The sequence below is a fragment of the Lissotriton helveticus genome, chromosome 2_1 (assembly GCF_964261635.1).
Source record: "Lissotriton helveticus chromosome 2_1, aLisHel1.1, whole genome shotgun sequence".
Lineage (NCBI taxonomy): Eukaryota > Metazoa > Chordata > Amphibia > Caudata > Salamandridae > Lissotriton > Lissotriton helveticus.
In genome coordinates this window covers 76114394-76133978 of record NC_136059.1, presented here as the reverse complement: position 1 = coordinate 76133978, position 19585 = coordinate 76114394, and the positions used below count along the sequence as shown (strand labels likewise).

General features: G+C 48.5%; 1 protein-coding gene across 1 annotated transcript in view; it reads left to right on the top strand.

The window, feature by feature from the left end:
* The first annotated feature begins 649 nt into the window (after positions 1-649).
* LOC144819224 (homeobox protein EMX1) overlaps positions 650-19585 on the top strand; it is a 74058-nt gene continuing 55122 nt past the window's right edge. Inside the window, exon 1 of the mRNA XM_078677193.1 lies at positions 650-1661. Coding sequence (XP_078533319.1) covers positions 1307-1661 — 355 coding nt within the window. The 5' untranslated portion in view covers positions 650-1306. The remainder of the gene's footprint in view (positions 1662-19585) is intronic.

Genomic DNA, 19585 nt, shown 5'->3' with positions numbered 1-19585 from the left:
CTCTCCTCTCTCTTTTTTTCTCTTTTCTCTTCTCTCTCTCTCTCTTTGTTCTTTCTCTCTCTCTCTCTTTCTCTTTTCTCTCTCTCTCTCTCGCTCTCTCTCTTCTCTCTCTCCTTCTCTCTCTCTCTTTCCTCCTTCAGCCCCGTGCCCAGGTCAGTCCCTCGCTCTCTCTGCGCTCAGAGGATGCTGCCTCTGGAGCCAGCGGCTAGAGGCGGGCGCTGCTCCGCTGGGCTCTGCCCCCGCCCCGCCCCGCCCCGGCCCTGCCTCCTGCTCTCTGCTCAGGCTCCAGAAGAGACACCCCCGCTCTCCTCCTGCCCTTCCCAACCTTTGGGCAGGTGAGGCTGTCCAATCAGCGCGCCCCTCTCAGGTACTGCGCTCTTTGCACTGCTCAGCACGGACCCCCTCGCGGATTGGCTGCTGGGGACCCGAGGCGAGGGGTCCTACCCTGCTCCTCCATCCCTGCGAGCAGCAGAGACAGCAGACAGAGCGCCGCAGCCGCTGCAGAGACAGCAGCGAGGGGCAGACACTGCTGGCAGCCACGCAGCGCTACACCGACTTCAGGGAGCTGCAGCAACGACAGGGCAGCAACGAGAGACACCACAGACAACTCCAACCACAGGCGCATGCACCACTGCAGAGACACAGAAGACTGCAAGCATCACCGGAGAGCGCCTAGAAGCCGCCCGGCGCATAAGAGGCGCACAACTACTACAGGAAGGCACAGAGGAGCATAGGTGCTAGAGACACCCACAGACCGACACAGGGGCCCACAGACCTACAAGAAGAGTTCTGCAATAACCACAGAGACCTGCAGCACATCACAGAAGTGAGCGCAGGGAGGCCTCTGGGCGCTATACGGGCGTACAACTACTACGGGCAGTCACAGAGGCGTGTGAGGGCTCAAGGGACCCACAGACCGGTATAGGGGCCCACAGTCCTACAAGAAGACGCCCACACTGTCCACAGAGCCCGGCAGCACATCACGGAAGTGGGCGCAGGGGGCCTCTGTGCGCTATAGAGGCGTGCGACCATTACAAGAAGCCACAGAGGCGCGCGAGGGACCCCAGAGTCACCACAGACCGGTGCAGGGTCCCCACAGACCTCCCCAGGACACCTGCAATCACCACAGAGAGGCCCGGACGCCCCAAAGACACCCGCGGGAGCACAGACCCTCCATGGAGCAGGGCGGCTCGCCACACCCTCTCAGAGGGTAGAGGGCCAGAGTGGGCACCCCTGGGCACACCGAGGACCAGTACCCACCGGACTCACCCCCTCGCCTCGCCTCGCGCCCCTAAACCCGAGCAGCATGTTCCAGCCGGCCACCAAGCGCTGCTTCACCATCGAGTCCCTGGTGGGCAAGGACTCGCACCCGGGCTCCGAGGAGCCGCTGCGGCCCACGGCCCTCAACTACCCGGGCTCGGCGGCCGACGCCTTCGTCAACGGCTTCCACCCCAGCCCCGCCGGCCGGCCCCTCTACAGCAGCCCCGAGCACCTGGTCTTCCCCGAGGCCGTCGGGCACCCCTCCCTGGGCGTGCACCCGCACCAGCTGGGCGCCTCGCACCTGCAGCACCCGCACGCCTTCTTCGGGGCGCAGCACCGGGACCCCCTCAACTTCTACCCCTGGGTGCTGCGCAACCGCTTCTTCGGGCACCGCTTCCAAGGTAAGGGCGCCTGGTGCAAGGGGAGGGAAAATAGCGCTGTCTGAGCGTCATGGTATGAGTATCACTAGTGCAAGGGGGAGTGAAAATAGTGCTGTCTAAGCTTCATGGTATGAGTATCACTAGTGCAAGGGGATAGTGAACATAGCGCTGTCTGCGCCCCATGGCATGCCTTCCACTAGTGCAAGGGGATAGTGAACATAGCGCTGTCTGCGCCCCATGGCATGCCGTCCACTAGTGCAAGGGGATAGTGAACATAGCGCTGTCTAAGCGTCATGGGATGCCTATCACTAGTGCAAGAGGGAGTGAAAATAGCGCTGTCTGCGCCCCATGGCATGCCTTCCACTAGTGCAAGGGGTAGTGAAAGTAGCACTGTCTGCGCTGCACGCACGGTCATGACTAGTGCAGGAGGCAGTGAGAGTAGCACTGCTCGCCATGGCATGGATGTCGCTAATGCACAAGGGTTAGGGAGACCACCACTAACTACCCCCCATGGTATGACTATCACTAGTGCAAGGGCTTCATGAAAATACCACCGTCTGCTCTTCACCAGTGCAGGAGGCAGTGACATGCAGCTGTCAGCCTTCATGGCATGGCAATCACTCGTGCAAGCAGGTTCGTGAGTGGTCACTGCCCTCGCTTCATGGCGCGGCTCTCACTCCTTCGGACTCGGCTATCACTGGTGCAAGGACATTACTAGAAGCACCACTGTCGGCGCTTCATGGCAGGGATACCATTTGCACAAGGGATAGGCAGTTTCTAGTGAAAAAAATACCACTGTCTGCACCTCCATGACATCACTATCGCAAAAGTAAGCATGTTAGTGAAAATAGCACTTTCGCGGCTTCATATCATAACTATCACTAGTGCAACGGGGCGATCAAAATAGCATGGTCTGCTTGTTCAAGACATGGGCTTCACTAGGGCTTGGGGATAGTGAAAAGGAACGAAGTAAGGAAACTGGTAGGACGGTGTGCCTCGTGAATAAAAGCAAAAATGGAATGGGTGAACAGCTGCACACATGAAATAGAGAAAGAAAGAAAGAAAGAAAGACAGACAGACAGAAGAGAAAGAAGGAAAGAAAGAAAAGAAAAGGAAAGAAAGAAAGAAAAATGAAAGAAAGACGGGAAAGAAACAAAGAAAGAAAGAAAGAAAGACAGAAGAGAAAGAAAGAAAAGAAAAGAAAAGAAAGAAAGAAAGAAAAGAAAAGAAAAGAAAGAAAAGAAAGAAAGAAAGAAAAATGAGAGACAGAAAGAAAGAAAAAAAAAAGAAAGAAAAATGAAAGAAAGACAGAAGAGAAAGAAAGAAAGAAAGAAAGAAAGAAAGAAAGAAAACGAGTAGACGATGGAAATAACCCACGAATTAATGAATGTATAGATTCCTCGGGGTAATTCTTAACATTCTAACTTAATTGGCAAATAAAGAGTAATTGTGACCTTAGAACACACTCTTTAAACGCACTGGGAGATGTACTTTTCGAGGCCGCCCCGGTGCGCCCTTGTTCGGAGCGCATCGTAGAGCGGTTTAATCCACAGAATAAAACGCACAGAGCGAGTTAATAGGACGCCGTCGGTGCCTTAAACACGAGCAAACGGCGCACTTTTTACATCAAATGCACTTTGGGAGCTATAGATTTAAACATTAGTCGTAAGGCGCTATGCGCACACTTAGCCTTTGATTCTCCGCGTACCTGGACGCACCTACTTCCGGCCGCACGGGGCGGGCGCTGGTCCTGTCCCACCACTGACAGGGTAAACAGGACGGGGACAGAGGCGGGTCTTTCGATGGCTGATTTATAAGGGACAAAGGGGCAGGAGGAGGCACTTTAATTCAAATCTTGAACTGTGCACTTCATTCAAATCTTGAACTCTGCACTTTGGCCTTTTTCAGCTACTAACCTTCAGCTACTAACCTTCTTCGAGCGCAGAAAACCTTACAAACTACAAACCAGCCGCAGTTTAGCTATTTAGTGGACAGCGCCACGGTGCATAGAGAATACACATGTTGGCTATATATCGGTATAAATAAACAAAAACAATGTCAACACAATGGAAATTCACTTTTTTTTATAGCGCCGTGAAATCTGTTTCTAAACGCCCGAAATAAGGCGACTACGGTTTACATAAATACAGCCCAAGACGAGGCAATTAATTCAAGGCTTCAAAGATAGCTCTATTTTACTAAAATATGAATCTTCCGGTGACGTGAACTCACGCTTCGGCGATAGAGCAGTGGCGACCAAGATCTGTTTTAAACCACGTGAATTTCAACATGGCATTACACTGTACCGGACTCTTCGTCGAAAAAACGGATTATAAATCAGATAATTAGGACGCGGCAAATAATTGGTACCTAATTTGGCGATCAGTCAGATGTCGTCAATTACAGACGTAAAGCGGGGGCGATAATTACTGCCCGGATCAAAGCTATTTCTGCCGCTTTCTGCATTTATTCAAGAGGACATTTTCCCACCAGCACGGGGCACATATCCCACTAGGTACAGCTTGATGTACATAGGCAATGCGATATATATATATATATATATATATATATATATATATATATATATATATATATATATATATATATATATATATATATATATATATATATATATATGTGTGTGTGTGTGTGTGTGTGTCTCTGTGTGTGTGTGTGTGTATCTATATATACACTCAGACACACATACACGCACACACACACACATATATATATATACATATATATATCCATATATATATACACATATATATATATATATATATATATATATATATATATATATATATATATATATATAAAGGTGGATGTGTGTATATATATTTATATATATATACACACACCGACACACATACACACACACACATATATATGTGTGTATATATATATATATATATCCCAGTAGCAGTTGTCACTGAGTGTAGTTATAGTTAGGAGGAAATTCTTTTTCGGTCTTCTTATGAATTTGGCGCCGTTTGACGAGTCTTCGGGAATATTTCCCCCTGGATTGACAATGTGCAGAAACTTGTACTTTGAAGAAAAAGAATCTTCTTTCTTTACAATAAATAACATCACATTTCACCTACTTAATAGAAGCATTTCCAAAACCTCTGTATTTATCACAGCCTGTCAATTACCTGCGAATTGAGAGCGCGGAAGGACAAGTTAGGTTTGATACCTTTAGGTTAATCTGGAAAAAACGTTACCATGATCACCCCTCAGCTCGGGCGTTTCACTCAGACAGCGCCTTACGCTGTGCTAGGCGCTTGCTTTATTACTTTTTAGGGTCGAGGCTCGTTCTCAACGTGGAGTTTCATTTCGTCTTCAAGGGATATTTCTTTAAACATCAAATTGGCTTCTTTTTTTAAAATCATTTTATTATGATGTGTTATCTACGGTAGGGCTTGAGCCCACGGTGCCACGTACGCCTCTCGGCAGCGCCTCCCCGCAGGGCTCTAAGCGCTGGCGGTGTAGTAGTGTACACGCAGCGCTACAAAAGACACCGGCCAATCCCAGGCGATTACTCTAATCTGTCAACGAGGAATTAAAGGCCGTGATTAGTTAAAGAGGGCGATAAAGCACAAAAGAAGGGCAGGAGAAAAGTACAAGAAAGGACCAGGGGAGAGGGAGGGCTTGGGGTGTTTTAACAAATGTGTACATGGAAACGTGTTTTTTTTCTAGCTCCAGCACCGGCTCTTGGCCCCCCCTCATTACCCAGTTATAAATGCAAATCCACGCGGGGCTTTCACTGATCCCGGGTGAAAGGAGGAGCGGGGGGGGGGGGCATCAAAGGGAGGCGCCTTTGTTCTGGGGAGGGGAGAAAAGATTAAGTTATCTCCCCAGCAGCCCATGCTCCTGCCTTTCGCTGCTGCTGTGGCCGTGTAAGCAGACAACTGCTGCTGGCCGGACTGATGACATCTTATCAGGGGCGCTGATCAACGAAGAGAGATACGAACAATTTAAATAAAAAAATGGGGAAATGAGATGTGTTGAAAGAGGGCAAGAGTTGGGCTGCAACACTACATTTTTAATTATTTACATATGTGAAGCGCGACTGTCGCCCGAGGGCATCTTGGCGCTAAAGAAATACGTGCAATTTGGTGCAGAGAACTGCTCCACTGCGCAGCGCCATGAAATCACTGCGACGGTACATACGGCGCTTTACAAAACTCTTAACTAATACAATACATATTTATGTGTGCACCTTGAGGGCCGTATCACATAAACTGACCTTGTGCCGGCCACTATTCCACTGCTTCCGGTCCGAAACTTTTTATCCGCACGTGTTAGTTTTGCAGCAACTGTTGCTCTGGCGACCAGGACAGGACAGGGATGGCATTGACATCTGATAGATGCCAACTCGAACGTTTCACCCGCTGACCCCTGGAAAGCAGTCCGTGCATTTACATTTCCACACGATTAGTGCAAAATGGTATGGGACTTGTGCAAATGATGTGACCTGGCCTTCTTCATTTTATTTCCCTCTGATGCTCTTCGATTTAATATGTTTGTTCTATTTGGTGCATAAGTGTAGCCTGCTTCTGTTCGGTCACCCCGGCTTTTAGGGGGCGCGTAGAGGTAGGCAGAAGCGCGGCCTCTCTCACATAAAACACACCTTGTTGTGAGACACTCACACTGGTTGTGCGCCTGCTGCGGCGGCCTCTGGGCAAGAGTGCAGATAGAAGGTTACCCCCTCAACAAAGGGGAGAGCCTCCCAGTTATGGGTTCCAAAGGACAGGAATTAAGCGCCAAGAGATGTCTCAGTTGACGATGTGCGCTATAGAAATTGTAAATACTATGAGTACTAGCCCCAGTCTTACCTCTGGGGTACCCCTCTCCTCCCCCCGAAATCCTGATCTCCCAGAATACAAGGGTGCCCTGAAGGAACACACATTCACCAATGCCAGATACTACAAGGAGAGGGCTGTCATTCGTGCCAGCCGAGCCCACCTGACTGGGCACAGGGGCAGGGCAGCACCGCGCACCCCATTTCTGTTGCGAAAATCACCTGCGGGGAAACAATAACCATAAACAGTTCACCTGGTTAAACTGTGTGTTTGAGCTCCGACGGGCAGAGCTGTGTCCTGGCCGGCACCGTCTACCGTCGGTGTGACTCTGACGGGACAGGGTTTATTCGGTTTAATTCCCCGGGTTCCACTTCCACATAAATACATAAATAGAGAAATGCCCATGAGTGACCGTGTCAACAAAATTACAAGAAAAAAATACCTTTTTACATTTTAAAGCGTATACATTTTGATATATTTACATGTTTATGCTTTGAATGTATACATTTTATATATTCACCTCGTGTTTTGGAATGCAAACATTTTAATGAATGCCCTTCTTTTTTAGAATGTGTTCATCTTCATATATTTAGACCATATTTTTGGGAAAGTTTATATATTTATATATGTACATCTTGTGTTTGGGACTATTTAAAATTGTCTACACTGTGTAGGTTTCAAGCTTATATGGAGACAGTTCTAAATATTTACATCAGGTTTTAGAATGTATACTTTTTCATATATTTGCATCGTATGCTTGAATGTTTACACTTTTAAATACACTCGTGGATCCACGTTGTAGATTTCCGTCTTGTGCGTTAACTCTGAGTAAGTCCACAATATCCGAGTGGAGCACAGAACACGTCACTGTCCTTTTCACTTTCTGGGGTACAACACGTGCGGCTAACAGCACTACTGATCACTTACACAGCGCCTCAAAAAGACCGTCTTGTCTCATAGCACTTGAATCAAAGGTGTGCATTATCCCTAGCATCAGCCTGGGAAGGGGGGAAGGCTGAAACTCCACAAAGACCCCTCTCTGCAGCAGGCACCCCACTCACTCCGCTGCCGGCCCCCCAATGTCCTCGTGTTTTAACAAACGTGGGTGCTGGTTCTCAGACACCTTTGCCCACTTAAGGGGGGATTATCGCTTATCGCTCTTGAGTAGCCGTGCGCGTTATAAATGTCAATAACATGTGCTTGCCCTATGTAGTTTGTTGTGGGTTAGAAAGCGCCGGGAGAATCTTCGGAGTAGCCGAGCGCTATATAAGACACCCATAACATAACTTAACATAACATAACAATTGAGATTTATAAATGTAAAATTCCAATCCACAAACAACTTCGGGAAATTTTTATTAGTAAATGCAATCCTACTGATGAGAAATAAATAAATAAATAAAATAGGAACGTCTCATATATGTGTTTGAGTGTGTGTGTAAATGTATTCCACTCCGTGCCCATGCGACGGTATTTCCCCTCAATCCACACTACATATGACTCTCTTTTGTAAATTGTATTTAGAGCCGAGAAATCGCTACCTATTACCCATTTTAAAAACTATTGGTATGCGCCTCTGTCGCCCGGCCCTATTGTCCCTTCAATATTTAGACCTTGAATCTTTCGCTCTCCCCATCGCAAGATATTTTAAATTCTGTATCAGACACAGAAAGCATCTTTAAGTGTATTTCTGGCACATTTTAATTTTTATTGGTGCAATATGTTGTTTTTGAATGTATGATTTACTATGTACTTTTATGGTTTGCTGTAAATTCGAAACCGAATAAAGTTCTTACTACTACTATTCCACGAGGAACTGTACACCTGATTCCGATTCCATTGGCAAAAAATACACATTTGAATATTACTCCACAAGTTGGATTATGGTAGATTTCCTGGAGCGCCCATCAGACCCTCTGTAATCCCTTCACACTCTGGACATGTGCCGGAAGTAGACTGTGATCAGCAGAGAGGTTTACCTGGGAGAGGCTTAAAGTCCAAACCCGCTGGAAGCCCGAAGCCAGAGAGGCTTGGGCTTAAAACTTCAATAACCTCATGGATATGAAGCTGTTTTTATCAGTTTGAGAAAAGTGGCGCGGTGCACTCCCAGAATTGTCTGACTCAGTAATAAAGACTGGTCAGTTCCTTTTTGAAAAAGTGTTTCTTTATTTTATAATCCAACAAATTGTGCAACAAGCCTCAGCCAACGCGTTTCGTTCAAAAGATTGAACTTCTTCAGGGCTTAAACGAGGTGTGACGTAGATAGCATAAGTACACATACTATAAACATTGGCACAGGAAGTGAACACATGTTAAAAACAATACTTATAAACACAACACGGTACATAACACAAACTACAAAATTGAAAGCTTGGTAAAAACCATACCCATAGGTCACGTTATTTTGTTAAAAGATACACCTCGGGCGGTTAATGGAACAACAACAATTCATAATGGACAATTATTTTTATCACTAGTCCCTATTAGATATTTTTGTTTATAATATTATGTATATATGGCCGCCCCCTCCCTTACCAATGAGAATCAATAGCAGATCACACTCTGCTCTTCAGATATGGATTATGCCATGGCTTTTTCTTCTGTATTTGTTGTAACAGAAAGGATGTATCCAAAGTCAGGATACAAAGGGTTAATGCTGTCAGACAAAACCGCACAGAAGAGACATCCTGGCTATTAGGAGAGCTCTCCCCTGTCGAAATTAATTGTTACATGTTCTGGGAGGCAGTAAAACCTGTTTTACACGTGTCAATTTTGCTGTAATGTGGAAACAAACTTGAATATGGCCCTTGCACTGTTGGAAAAAAAATGTGTTTATGCACTTCTATTAGTACAGTATAGGTGCCCCAAAAACACGAGTTATTGGCCCACATTTATGTTCACTGTCATGTCATATTAAATGCATATATATGTGTATGTGTGTGTGTGTGTGTGTGTGTATATACATATAGATAACTTTGCTATTTCTTAACCAACGAGATGTATAAATATATATGTGTGTGTGTGTGTATATATATATATACACACACACACACACACACACACACACACATATATATATATATAAAGGCTGTTTGCCGAAACACGAGGGCGTCTGTCTTGTCTGCTGTATCATTAAAGCAACCTGAATGATTTGAGCCTCGGAGTGCGGATATTTCTTATGTAAATTGGGAAATTGGAGCTTCATATATATATATATATATATATATATATATATATATATATATATATTTATACATCTCATTGGTTAAGAAATAGCAAAGTTATTGGCTGAAAAAGAGGCCTTCTAAACAGTTCTTGTCAGGTAGTGCATTCATCCAGCCAGCTATCGTATTTCGACGACACAAACATTATAACACAGAATGTGCCTTGGATACTGGACCCACATCATAACTAGAAGGCCAGTTACGTCGTGCTTAGCAAGTGTTTGCGCGCGACAAGCCCCCGTTCCAACAATGGCCAAGTTTGGTTGACGCAGTGCGCCCCAAACATGGGATTTCCTGCTGCAATCCCTGTGTATCACCACAACAAGAAAGAACTGCTTAAAACAAGGTAATTTGCATCTATGAGCATGTCAATAAGGATAATTAGACTGTGGGACGCAACGCAACAAGCAACGACCACAAACAAACAAACACACTGCATCCGGTAAACACTTTGCGGTGGGGAGCTGGGCATCTAGGCGGGCGCATTGTGCGCCTTGGCAGCGGTGCAGGGATAACCGCGCTGCTGCTCGTAGGATCAGCTGCTAAATATGTCCTTCCATAGCAGTGAAGAAGAAAGACTATAGCTTAGCGGTAAGTCCCACGCCCCTGGGGGCTTTATTCTCAGAATCAAGGCGAAATCTTCACTTATTTGTTTGAAGCTTTGGTTCCAATTTGAAGAAAGTCTGAAATGATGTATTTATGATGGAGAGATATGCCCTTCCTCGTACCATTTATTTATTTATTCATAAAGTTTTATATAGCGCAAACAAGATCCCGAAGGATATCAGAGCGCTTTACAATAGCACGGAAGGGAGGACATAAATGCAATAACAAACATCGAGTATAGCACCGGCCAGTGCCCAGAAGCCACATTGAGGAGCTAGTGAATTTACCCACATTGCACCAATTTGAATATCCCTTCCTGATGCATTTGAAGCCTTTAAAAGACCTGGAGAAAGCATGTGAATCTGTTCCCCATGCATGGAGGGCGAGCTCACCTGTGTCAGGAAGGGGGAGAAAGCTTCATCGCAAAAAAACTTGTTTTGAGATTTTTTAAGGCTTTCAGCTTTGTTTGGTTCCTCTGGCCTGGGGGTAGAGAGTTCCGGAGTTGTGCGCTCAAAACCAGAAATATGTATTGCCTCCTCTGTGGCCGCAATGAAATCTAGGAAAAACACACTCATGTTTGGTATTTAAACCCAGGGACGCAGCCATCAGTTGTTAATTATCCATACATCCGCAGCTCACACAGGATATTGAATTGCGTCTAGGTGCTTGAAGGAGATGGCTTAAATATTCTTATTGCATACTTGTTTAATTGACCATTGACGGATTAAAATCGACCAGTAGGAATGTTAAACAGTCCTGTGCTGGTGGCTAGCTCACTGAACTCTCTTAAGAACAGGTTCTTAAAGAAGCACAATATAAAAGACCATGAGACCTGATCATATCAGTTAAAAATGATGCTCCTGGGCATGCCTGAAGGACGGGATGTTTCAATTACATACTGGTAAACCTCTTTTACTGTGAGTCCAAGTCCTACCCGCGTGGTCCTAGCTGTGTTAATACTCATCGCCCTGCAGCAAGGACAGTGCAGAGGAGAGGCAAGCACGTTATCGCATGTCGTTCACATCCAGGCAGACATCCCTTTTGTGTCATTACACAATGGTATGGTTTTGGTATCTGAATGTATCTGTTTTCTGAGTATCTCGAAACAACTGTTTGAGACGTGCGTTCATCAGCATTTAAGAACTTAGCTGTGTGTGCTGTATTTACACAAATGTTTCCATGCATGCATATATTTCCATTTATTCCCATGCATTGGTGTATTTTCCCAATTGTTTCCATGCATTTGTGTATTTCCACTTATTCCTCATGATTTGGTGTATTTTCAAAAAAAAATCTATGCATGTGTGTATTTCCACTTATTCCCCATGCTTTAGTGTATTTCCAGAAATGTCTCAATGCATGCGCGTATTTCCACTTATTCCTTGGCCATCGGTGTGTTTTCACAAATACCACCATGTGCAGGTATATTTTGATGAATTCCCCCATGCATTGGTGTATTTTCACAATTTTTGTCATGCATGTGTGTATTTCCACTTATTCCCCACACATGCGTGTATTTTCAAAAAAATTTCCATGCATGCATGTATTTCCACTTATTTCCCATGCATGTGTGTATTTTCACTTATTCCCCATACATTAGTGTATTTTCACAAATGTCTCAATACATGTGTGTAGTTCCACGTAATCCTCATGCACTGATGTATTTCCACAAATACCAACGTGTAGCTTTATTTTCACAAATTCCTCCAGACATTTGTGTATTTTCACAAATTCCACCATACGGAGGTGTAGTTTTACTAATTCTCCATGCATTGGTGTTTTTCCACCAATCCCCCCATGCACGGGTGTTTATTTCGCCGAATCTGCCATGCATTGGGGTATTTTGAAGAATAATCCCATACACTGTTTTTTTTTCATTATTTACTCGTGAACCAGTTAATTGTAATAATCCACTCATGCATTGGCGTATTTTCACCAATTCCCTCGTGCACATCTGTATTTTCGCCAATTCACCCGGGCACTTGTGTATTTTCACTAATTTCCCCATGCACAGGGTTTTTTTTTTACTAATTTTGGCATGCACTCGTATATTTTGTCGAATTCGCTGATTCCTTGGTTCCCTCATGCACTGGTGTCTTTTTATTAATTTCTTCGGGCGCAGGTGTGTTTTTACTCACTTCCCCATACCCGGGTGTTTTTTTTTCACTAGTCCCCCCCCCCCCCCCCCCCATGCACTCGTATATTTCCACTAATCCCCCCACGCACTGGTGCCTCGTTAATTTGCTCAAAAAAGGTAAAATGGTCATTGCTCACCGAACGGATAGGTTTATATTCCAGTTAATCTTCAAGCAATTAAAGGCCAACGAAGTCAACAATTTATTGTGCACAAACCTAGTCATTAAAATCATTCCGGGAAAGGCGTGTGAACGCCCGGGGCGCTCTAAAAAGGATATCGCTTTTACCATCAGCAGCGTCGACTCTGCTTGCACCCGAGTGAGTGAAGCATTCATTCTCTCAAGCATCCGGCTTCCGGGCACGTTTGTGAGCCACCAGCGGGTGTCACCCGGAGATAACGCGGCCTTCTACCTTAACAACATATGATCACAATCGTCGCTACACGGACACAAATCCTTTCCTTGTCCCCCCCCCCCCCCTCCCCCCCAAAAAGGATGCTCTGTGTTTTGTGTCCGTTGCAGGTAGGGCCGACCGCCCTGTCGAGTATGATGTGTGTTTACACTTGTAGCGCTTTAGTTAGGCCTCAAAGCGCGCGTAGGGCGCTTCAATGGCAGGCACTAACAAAGCGAGTAAACATGCCGACGATTTAAAGAGGCAGACAGCGGCTTCCGCGGTCCCAGGGATGATTACACACGGGGGCCCTGGTGATAAGTGATCAACTGAGCACGGAGTGTCAGGCAGCGCCTCGAGGAGATGTGCTGTATTCATTAAGATGCTTCATAAAGTGCTACGCGTGATGCGTGACGCTTCTCCTTTCGGTTACTTCAAGGCGCTTGATGGGAGGGGGATGAAAGTGCACACAGGCGCTAGGATGGGGAGGGTCCAGACATGATTGAGTGCTGTATCCCCCCCCCCCCCCCAACAGTGATCTTTCCATCGCACCCCTGTTCTGTGGTGAGTTCACTCCAAGGCAAGAGTGAATATTCCCTAAGCTTCCCGAAGAGCTGGGTGTTTGTCTGTCCCTCCCATCCGAGGGTGATGCAGAGTTTAGGCCCGCACACACCCTCTCACCTGCCCCCCCCCCCCCCCCCACACACACACTCCCCCCTGTTCCACCCGGTTGGACAGGAGTTGAGCAGACATTGGACCCGGATGTCTGATTGGACGCAGTCAAATGCCCCTCTTTGCGTCTGTCCAATGCCTGTGCCCAAGGAGCACCAGACCTGAACTTTGACCCCGCCATGGCCTGAGACCCATACTACAGGGATGAGGTGATTTGAGGCTCTCTTCAGTGAAGTCAGAAAAGTTAAACTCGAAGTTCAACGTCTGCCCAGTGAACCCAGCTGTGTGATCTTCGTCACGTCGCTTCCAGGCCTTCGAGCTCCTCATCTGTGGAGAAGTGTGGCTCAATGGTTAGAGCGGCAGACCCTGATGCAGAGGTCTGGCCCGGGACCAGGGTTCAATTCCCGCCTCGGCGGGTCTTGGGCTCAATTTCCTCGGACCTGATAATTCTCGCCTCGGTGCCTATTCCAATCATGGGTCCCACTCTGCACCTCTGGGCAATAGCTTGCTTAATCTCCACAACGGCCCCAACAGTGCTGGGATGCCTGGCCTCCACCTTGGGGGTGCCCAGGAGTGGACACCTCACAGGGAAAGGCCAGGAAGGGTTCCTCGGCAGGATTCGTACAAGCATACAAGCTAGGGTGACCAGATTCTCAAAACAAAAAACGGGGACAGGTCATAGACATAGAAGTAGGACTACGGTTTGCAGTAACGATCGACATAAAAGTAGGATTATTTGACAGCTGTCGTAGACATAGAAAAAGGACTACAATGACAGCTCCCTCCACAGACAGAGACGAAGCATTACAGACAACAAATCTGAGGCCTTTTATTGGCACCCCTCTCCATAACACAGCAGCATTAGTACTTCTTATTACATTTACACTTTTAAGGACTATCGCATATATTTGCCAAAAATCAATAAAACATCACAGGCTAGGAAACGCCAGTGCAAAGAGAACATGCGCGTGCATGCTCAACCGAAACAATGAAAAACAGGGACATTTCTGTGTTTAACAGGGACACTGTTTGAAAACGGGGACATTTGAGTCGTTTGGAGAAAAGCGTCGGGACACGGGGACACTTCTCCAAAAACGGGGACCGTCCTGGGAAAACGGGGACGTCTGGTCACCCTACAAGCGCCAAGATGCCTAGTCGTGCGCTATACAAGTGCGTAATCATTCATCTGCCGGGGAGCTTCATAGCGCCACGTTGAAGCATCATCGCTGGGCCCAATATATAAAATAATTGGCCCCCAGCAAATTTACCCCTCATCATGGCTAAGATTGGCTAAGGGCATCGATTAAAGTGACCCACGTCATAGGCCCAGATTTAGTGACATAAGAGGCAGATTTATGAAGGCTTTGCGACGCCGGTGCGTCATGACGCACCGGCGGCGCAAGGCCTTCATAAATAAGGCCCATAGTGCGTCCTCTCTTGTGCAGCCTCCGACCCAACGCACACGGAATCATGACGTTCTTTGCCCCAGACCTGTGCGTCTTCAGTGCTTTATTTCGTGTTCGCGTGTTTTCCTTTAAGGGGCAGATTGTTTAATCGCCAACCCTCGACTTGTTCCCAGCAGGGCCAGGGGTTCTGCTCTTGCCCCCCTCCCCCCCCCCCCCAACACACACAGACGCGTCCCATATGCTGACATTAGGTGAGTGAATGTTTTAATTGCAATGAATTTTGTTAATCGAGCAATACTTTAATCAAGTTATTCAACTTCAAGGTGAGTGATTCTTGGCAATTACACAGTGAAGCGCCCACAAATATAACTACCTGGATTGAGGGTGGTGACGTGTGTGTGCGTGTGTGCGTGTGTGCGTGCGTGTGTGTGTGTGTGTGTGTGTGCGTGCGTGTGTGTGTGTGCGTGCGTGTGTGTGTGTGCGTGCGTGCGTGTGTGTGTGTGTGTGTGTGCGTGTGGGGGGACAGATTACAATTCGGCCGCACCCCCAGTCCACGCCCCCAGCGGGCCGCACGGGAAGAGCACCGGAAGCAAAACACGGCTCTGTGCCGATCCTTGCCAAAGTCAGGTTGAGTTTAATAGACAATGTCAACTTAATTAAACCAATTAAAATGGAAGAAGTGTCCTCATTTTCGGGGTGAAAGAGGCGTGACCACATGCTAAGAGCTGCCGCCACTTGCTAGCACCCGCGAGTTTTTAAAATTAATTAAATGTCATATTTGGCAGAGTACATTTTAGTAAAAATGTATGAAAAGAAACCGCGTATCCTGAGCTCTTTTAATTGCCATTCGTTCTTTTTCTTTCTTATATTGCCTTCCTGTTGGTTGTTGATTCTCGTGCTGTGGCTTTCTGATGCATAGCGCCCCTTTCTCTTGGGGGCGGAGCGCTTCTAAGAGGCGCTGAAATGAAAATAAACCGCAGTACTTTGATTGAACACTTCTGCAGCAGATCCCAGGATTGGCGCCGCCCGCGTCTTTTGAACCCTGTTTTATATGTATCGACCTCACCATCGTTGTTGACGCCCTGTGATCAATAACCTAATGGATACACTGAGATCACTGTAGCCAGGGCTCAACTCACTGAGCTATCTCATGGGCTATTATCACCTGCACTGAATAGACGCGTCGCACAGACGCGCGCGCACACGGTTGCCACAAAGCGCCATGAAGCTTTCTCGAGTTGCACCAGGGCGCTGTAAAAACGAATAACAGAAAATGCAGAGTGACCCTTCGTGAGCAGCGCGCTTGTGCGAGTCGCTGTTTCACTGGAGCTAGAGGCACCTCCCGCGCTGCACTCTGGGCTCCTTGTTCGGGGGTGGGGGGGGGGCTCCGGTAGGGGTGGGTGTAGGTCTGCCCCACGGGTGGACCAGGTGGAGCCTTGGGTACTTAAAGGGTGGATCCGCGGATCCTGGGCGGTGCCCATGTACTGGTTGGAGGCTGGAGCCCTGGAGGGAGCTGGGGGGAGCTGTGACCTCTGGGTTGTGGTGGAGCTGTAGTCGGCCAGGGGGGGGGGGGGAGCAGGGTGGAGCCGTGGGCGCTGGGTGGAGCTGTGGGCGCAGGGTGGAGCTGTGGGCGCAGGTGGAGCTGTGGGCGCTGGGTGGAGCTGTGGGCGCTGGGTGGAGCTGTGGGCGCTGGGTGGAGCTGTGGGCGCTGGGTGGAGCTGTGGGCGCAGGTGGAGCTGTGGGCGCAGGTGGAGCTGTGGGCGCAGGGTGGACCTGTGGGTGCAGGGTGGAGCTGTGGGCGCTGGGTGGAGCTGTACTCAATGGGTGGGCCTGTGGGCTCAGAGCACTGCACGGAGCTGTGCACATTGAATGTACGGAGCTGTAGGCGCTGGGTCACCGAGCTGCAGACCCTGAATGGGTGGAGGGGAGTGCGGTATGCTGAGGGCAGTTAGAGGAGCTGTAGGCCTCAGGTGGTGCTGTGGCGGGCATTAGGTGGAACAGTGAGCGCTGGATCGGAGCTGCAGGCTCTGGGTGGAGGCTCAGGCCCTGGGTGGAGGCTCAGGCCCTGGGTGGAGGCTCAGGCCCTGGGTGGAGGCGCAGGCCCTGGGTGGAGGCGCAGGCCCTGGGTGGAGGCGCAGGCTCTGGGTGGAGGCGCAGGCCCTGGGTGGAGGCGCAGGTTCTGGGTGGAGCTGTAGGCACCAAAGGTAGCTGTAGTGGGCTTTGGTTCTTATTTTACTCTAGCCCCCTGGGTCGAGCTGTGGCGAGCGCTGAACGGAGCTGCAGCCCCCGGATAGTGCTCTCAGCCGCGAGAGGAGCTGTTGTGAGCTCTCGATGAAGCTACATCTGCCGGATGAATTTCAAGCTCTAAGCCCTAAGTAGAGCTGTGGTGAGCCCTGGTTGAAGCTGTAGGCCCAGAGGGATCTCTGAGCCCGAGTGGAGCTGTGGGGAGCCCTGGGTGAAGCTGTAGGGCCAGAGTGGAGCTGTAGGGAGCCCTGATTGAAGCTGCAGGCCTTAGAGGGAGCTCTAAGCCAGAGTGGAGCTGTGGGGAGCCCTGGGTGAAGCTGCAGGCCTTAGAGGGAGCTCTAAGCCCGAGTGGAGCTGTGGGGAGCCCTGGGTGAAGCTGCAGGCCTTAGAGGGAGCTCTAAGCCAGAGTGGAGCTGTGGGGAGCCCTGGGTGAAGCTGCAGGCCTTAGAGGGAGCTCTAAGCCCGAGTGGAGCTGTGGGGAGCCCTGATTGAAGCTGCAGGCCTTAGATGGAGCTCTAAGCCAGAGTGGAGCTGTGGGGAGCCCTGGGTGAAGCTGCAGGCCTTAGAGGGAGCTCTAAGCCCGAGTGGAGCTGTGGGGAGCCCTGGGTGAAGCTGCAGGCCTTAGAGGGAGCTCTAAGCCAGAGTGGAGCTGTGGGGAGCCCTGGGTGAAGCTGCAGGCCTTAGATGGAGCTCTAAGCCAGAGTGGAGCTGTGGGGAGCCCTGGGTGAAGCTGCAGGCCTTAGAGGGAGCTCTAAGCCCGAGTGGAGCTGTGGGGAGCCCTGGGTGAGGCTACATGTCCCGGCTGGAGCTCATTGATCGAGCTGTTAACTCCAGCTGGTGCCGCTCGCCTCGAATGGAGCTGTAGGCTCCGGGTGGAGGTTTATTTATTTTTATAGTTTTATAAAGAGCGAACTGGCCCCAAGGTATTGAAGTCTTAACACAAGAGCCAGTTACATGACGCGAGGGCCCTCACTCCTTGTTTGAGGCGCGAGGAGATTACGAGGTTTGCCCAGGATCACAGGCTGTTGAGCCGACGCCGGGACTCGAACCCGCTACCCCGGTTAGAGGCCGCGCCCGGCAGGACCGGTTCCCTGCCCGGCGGAGGTGGACGCGGCATCATTAGTCACCGGGGCCCCCTGAGCCCCCCCTGGCTTCCCCGGACCTGACCCCGATGGGAGCCTCCGATAAGGGCCCTTCAAAGGAGGCTCCGGTGATGCATGTGAGCGGCAGACACCTCTCGGCTAATTACAGGGAGTGCGAGGGGGGACAGAGAAGAGAGGCCGCTGCCCGGCTCTAAATCTACCCAGAAGGTGTCTAAGAGACAGCCTGCTCTGATGCATGAGAGCCCCGCGGGTTCATGCCCGTGCTGTGGCCCTAAAACCAGGGCTACTGGAATGATGTGATTCCACGGGCCCGGCTTTTTCCAAATAAATATGGATGTTGCCACATTCACCACGCAATCCACCATCTGCTAAATAATCTGAAGATATAAAAAAATGTTCTCCAGGTCAAACAGATCAAAAGTTACTGAAAGTGTGGCGCGCGGGTTCCCACTTTGTAAAGACCTTTTGCAAATGTATCTTTCGGAAGTTTTCTCTGTAATTTGGTTGTTAAACTGAAACTGGTACTTTATTTATTTATGTATTCATGTATTTATTTATTTATTTATTTATTTATTTATTTATTTATTTATTTAAAAAATGTTATATAGCGCTGGCTAGACCCAGAGGTATCTGAGCGCTTTACATGCTCAGGATAGTATAAGGCAAACATGGTATAAAGGGCATAATAACAAAGTAAAAAACAACATAGTTGTCCAGACAGTATTCCCAAGTGTACAAATTACAAAATAATGAAGTAAAAGTATCAAAAACGGGCCGCATAATGTACCTTTTCTTGCCGCAAAATGTAGTCAACACGACCGCATAATGCTGCGCTCCCCAGTCCCAGAAATCCAGTGGCCCTGCCTAAAACCACGCACCCCCTCTTGTGTAACACAGCCTCGGCTCCAGGGCACAGCACACAACATAAGGATGCAACCAGTGCGCTGCTGAAAGGAGGAGCTGTCTCGGCTGCTGAAAGGAGGCGCCGTCTCAGCTTAGATGCTCTCATCATGATGTCACAATCTGAGCGCAGTTTAACTGAGTGCTCACCCATGTGTTATGGGCTTAAATAAACCGACATAAGACTTACTGCTGCCATCTAAGATATACATGTGCATATCACTGCTGACTGCTGAGGCAGCTATTCTGAACCCCAGGCGCCAACAAAAGCAATTGGATGTTCTGCAATAAAATGCGATGTATAGGTTCTGGTGGCATTCACATACCATTTGGTCTCATGATTTATGAGCTGAATAGACTCTCAGTGGCATTGTCTCCACACACGGACACGCGCGCGCGTAACCCCACGCCCCCTTACACACTCCCATAGGTTACATTACAGCTACACCGCAGCCAGCT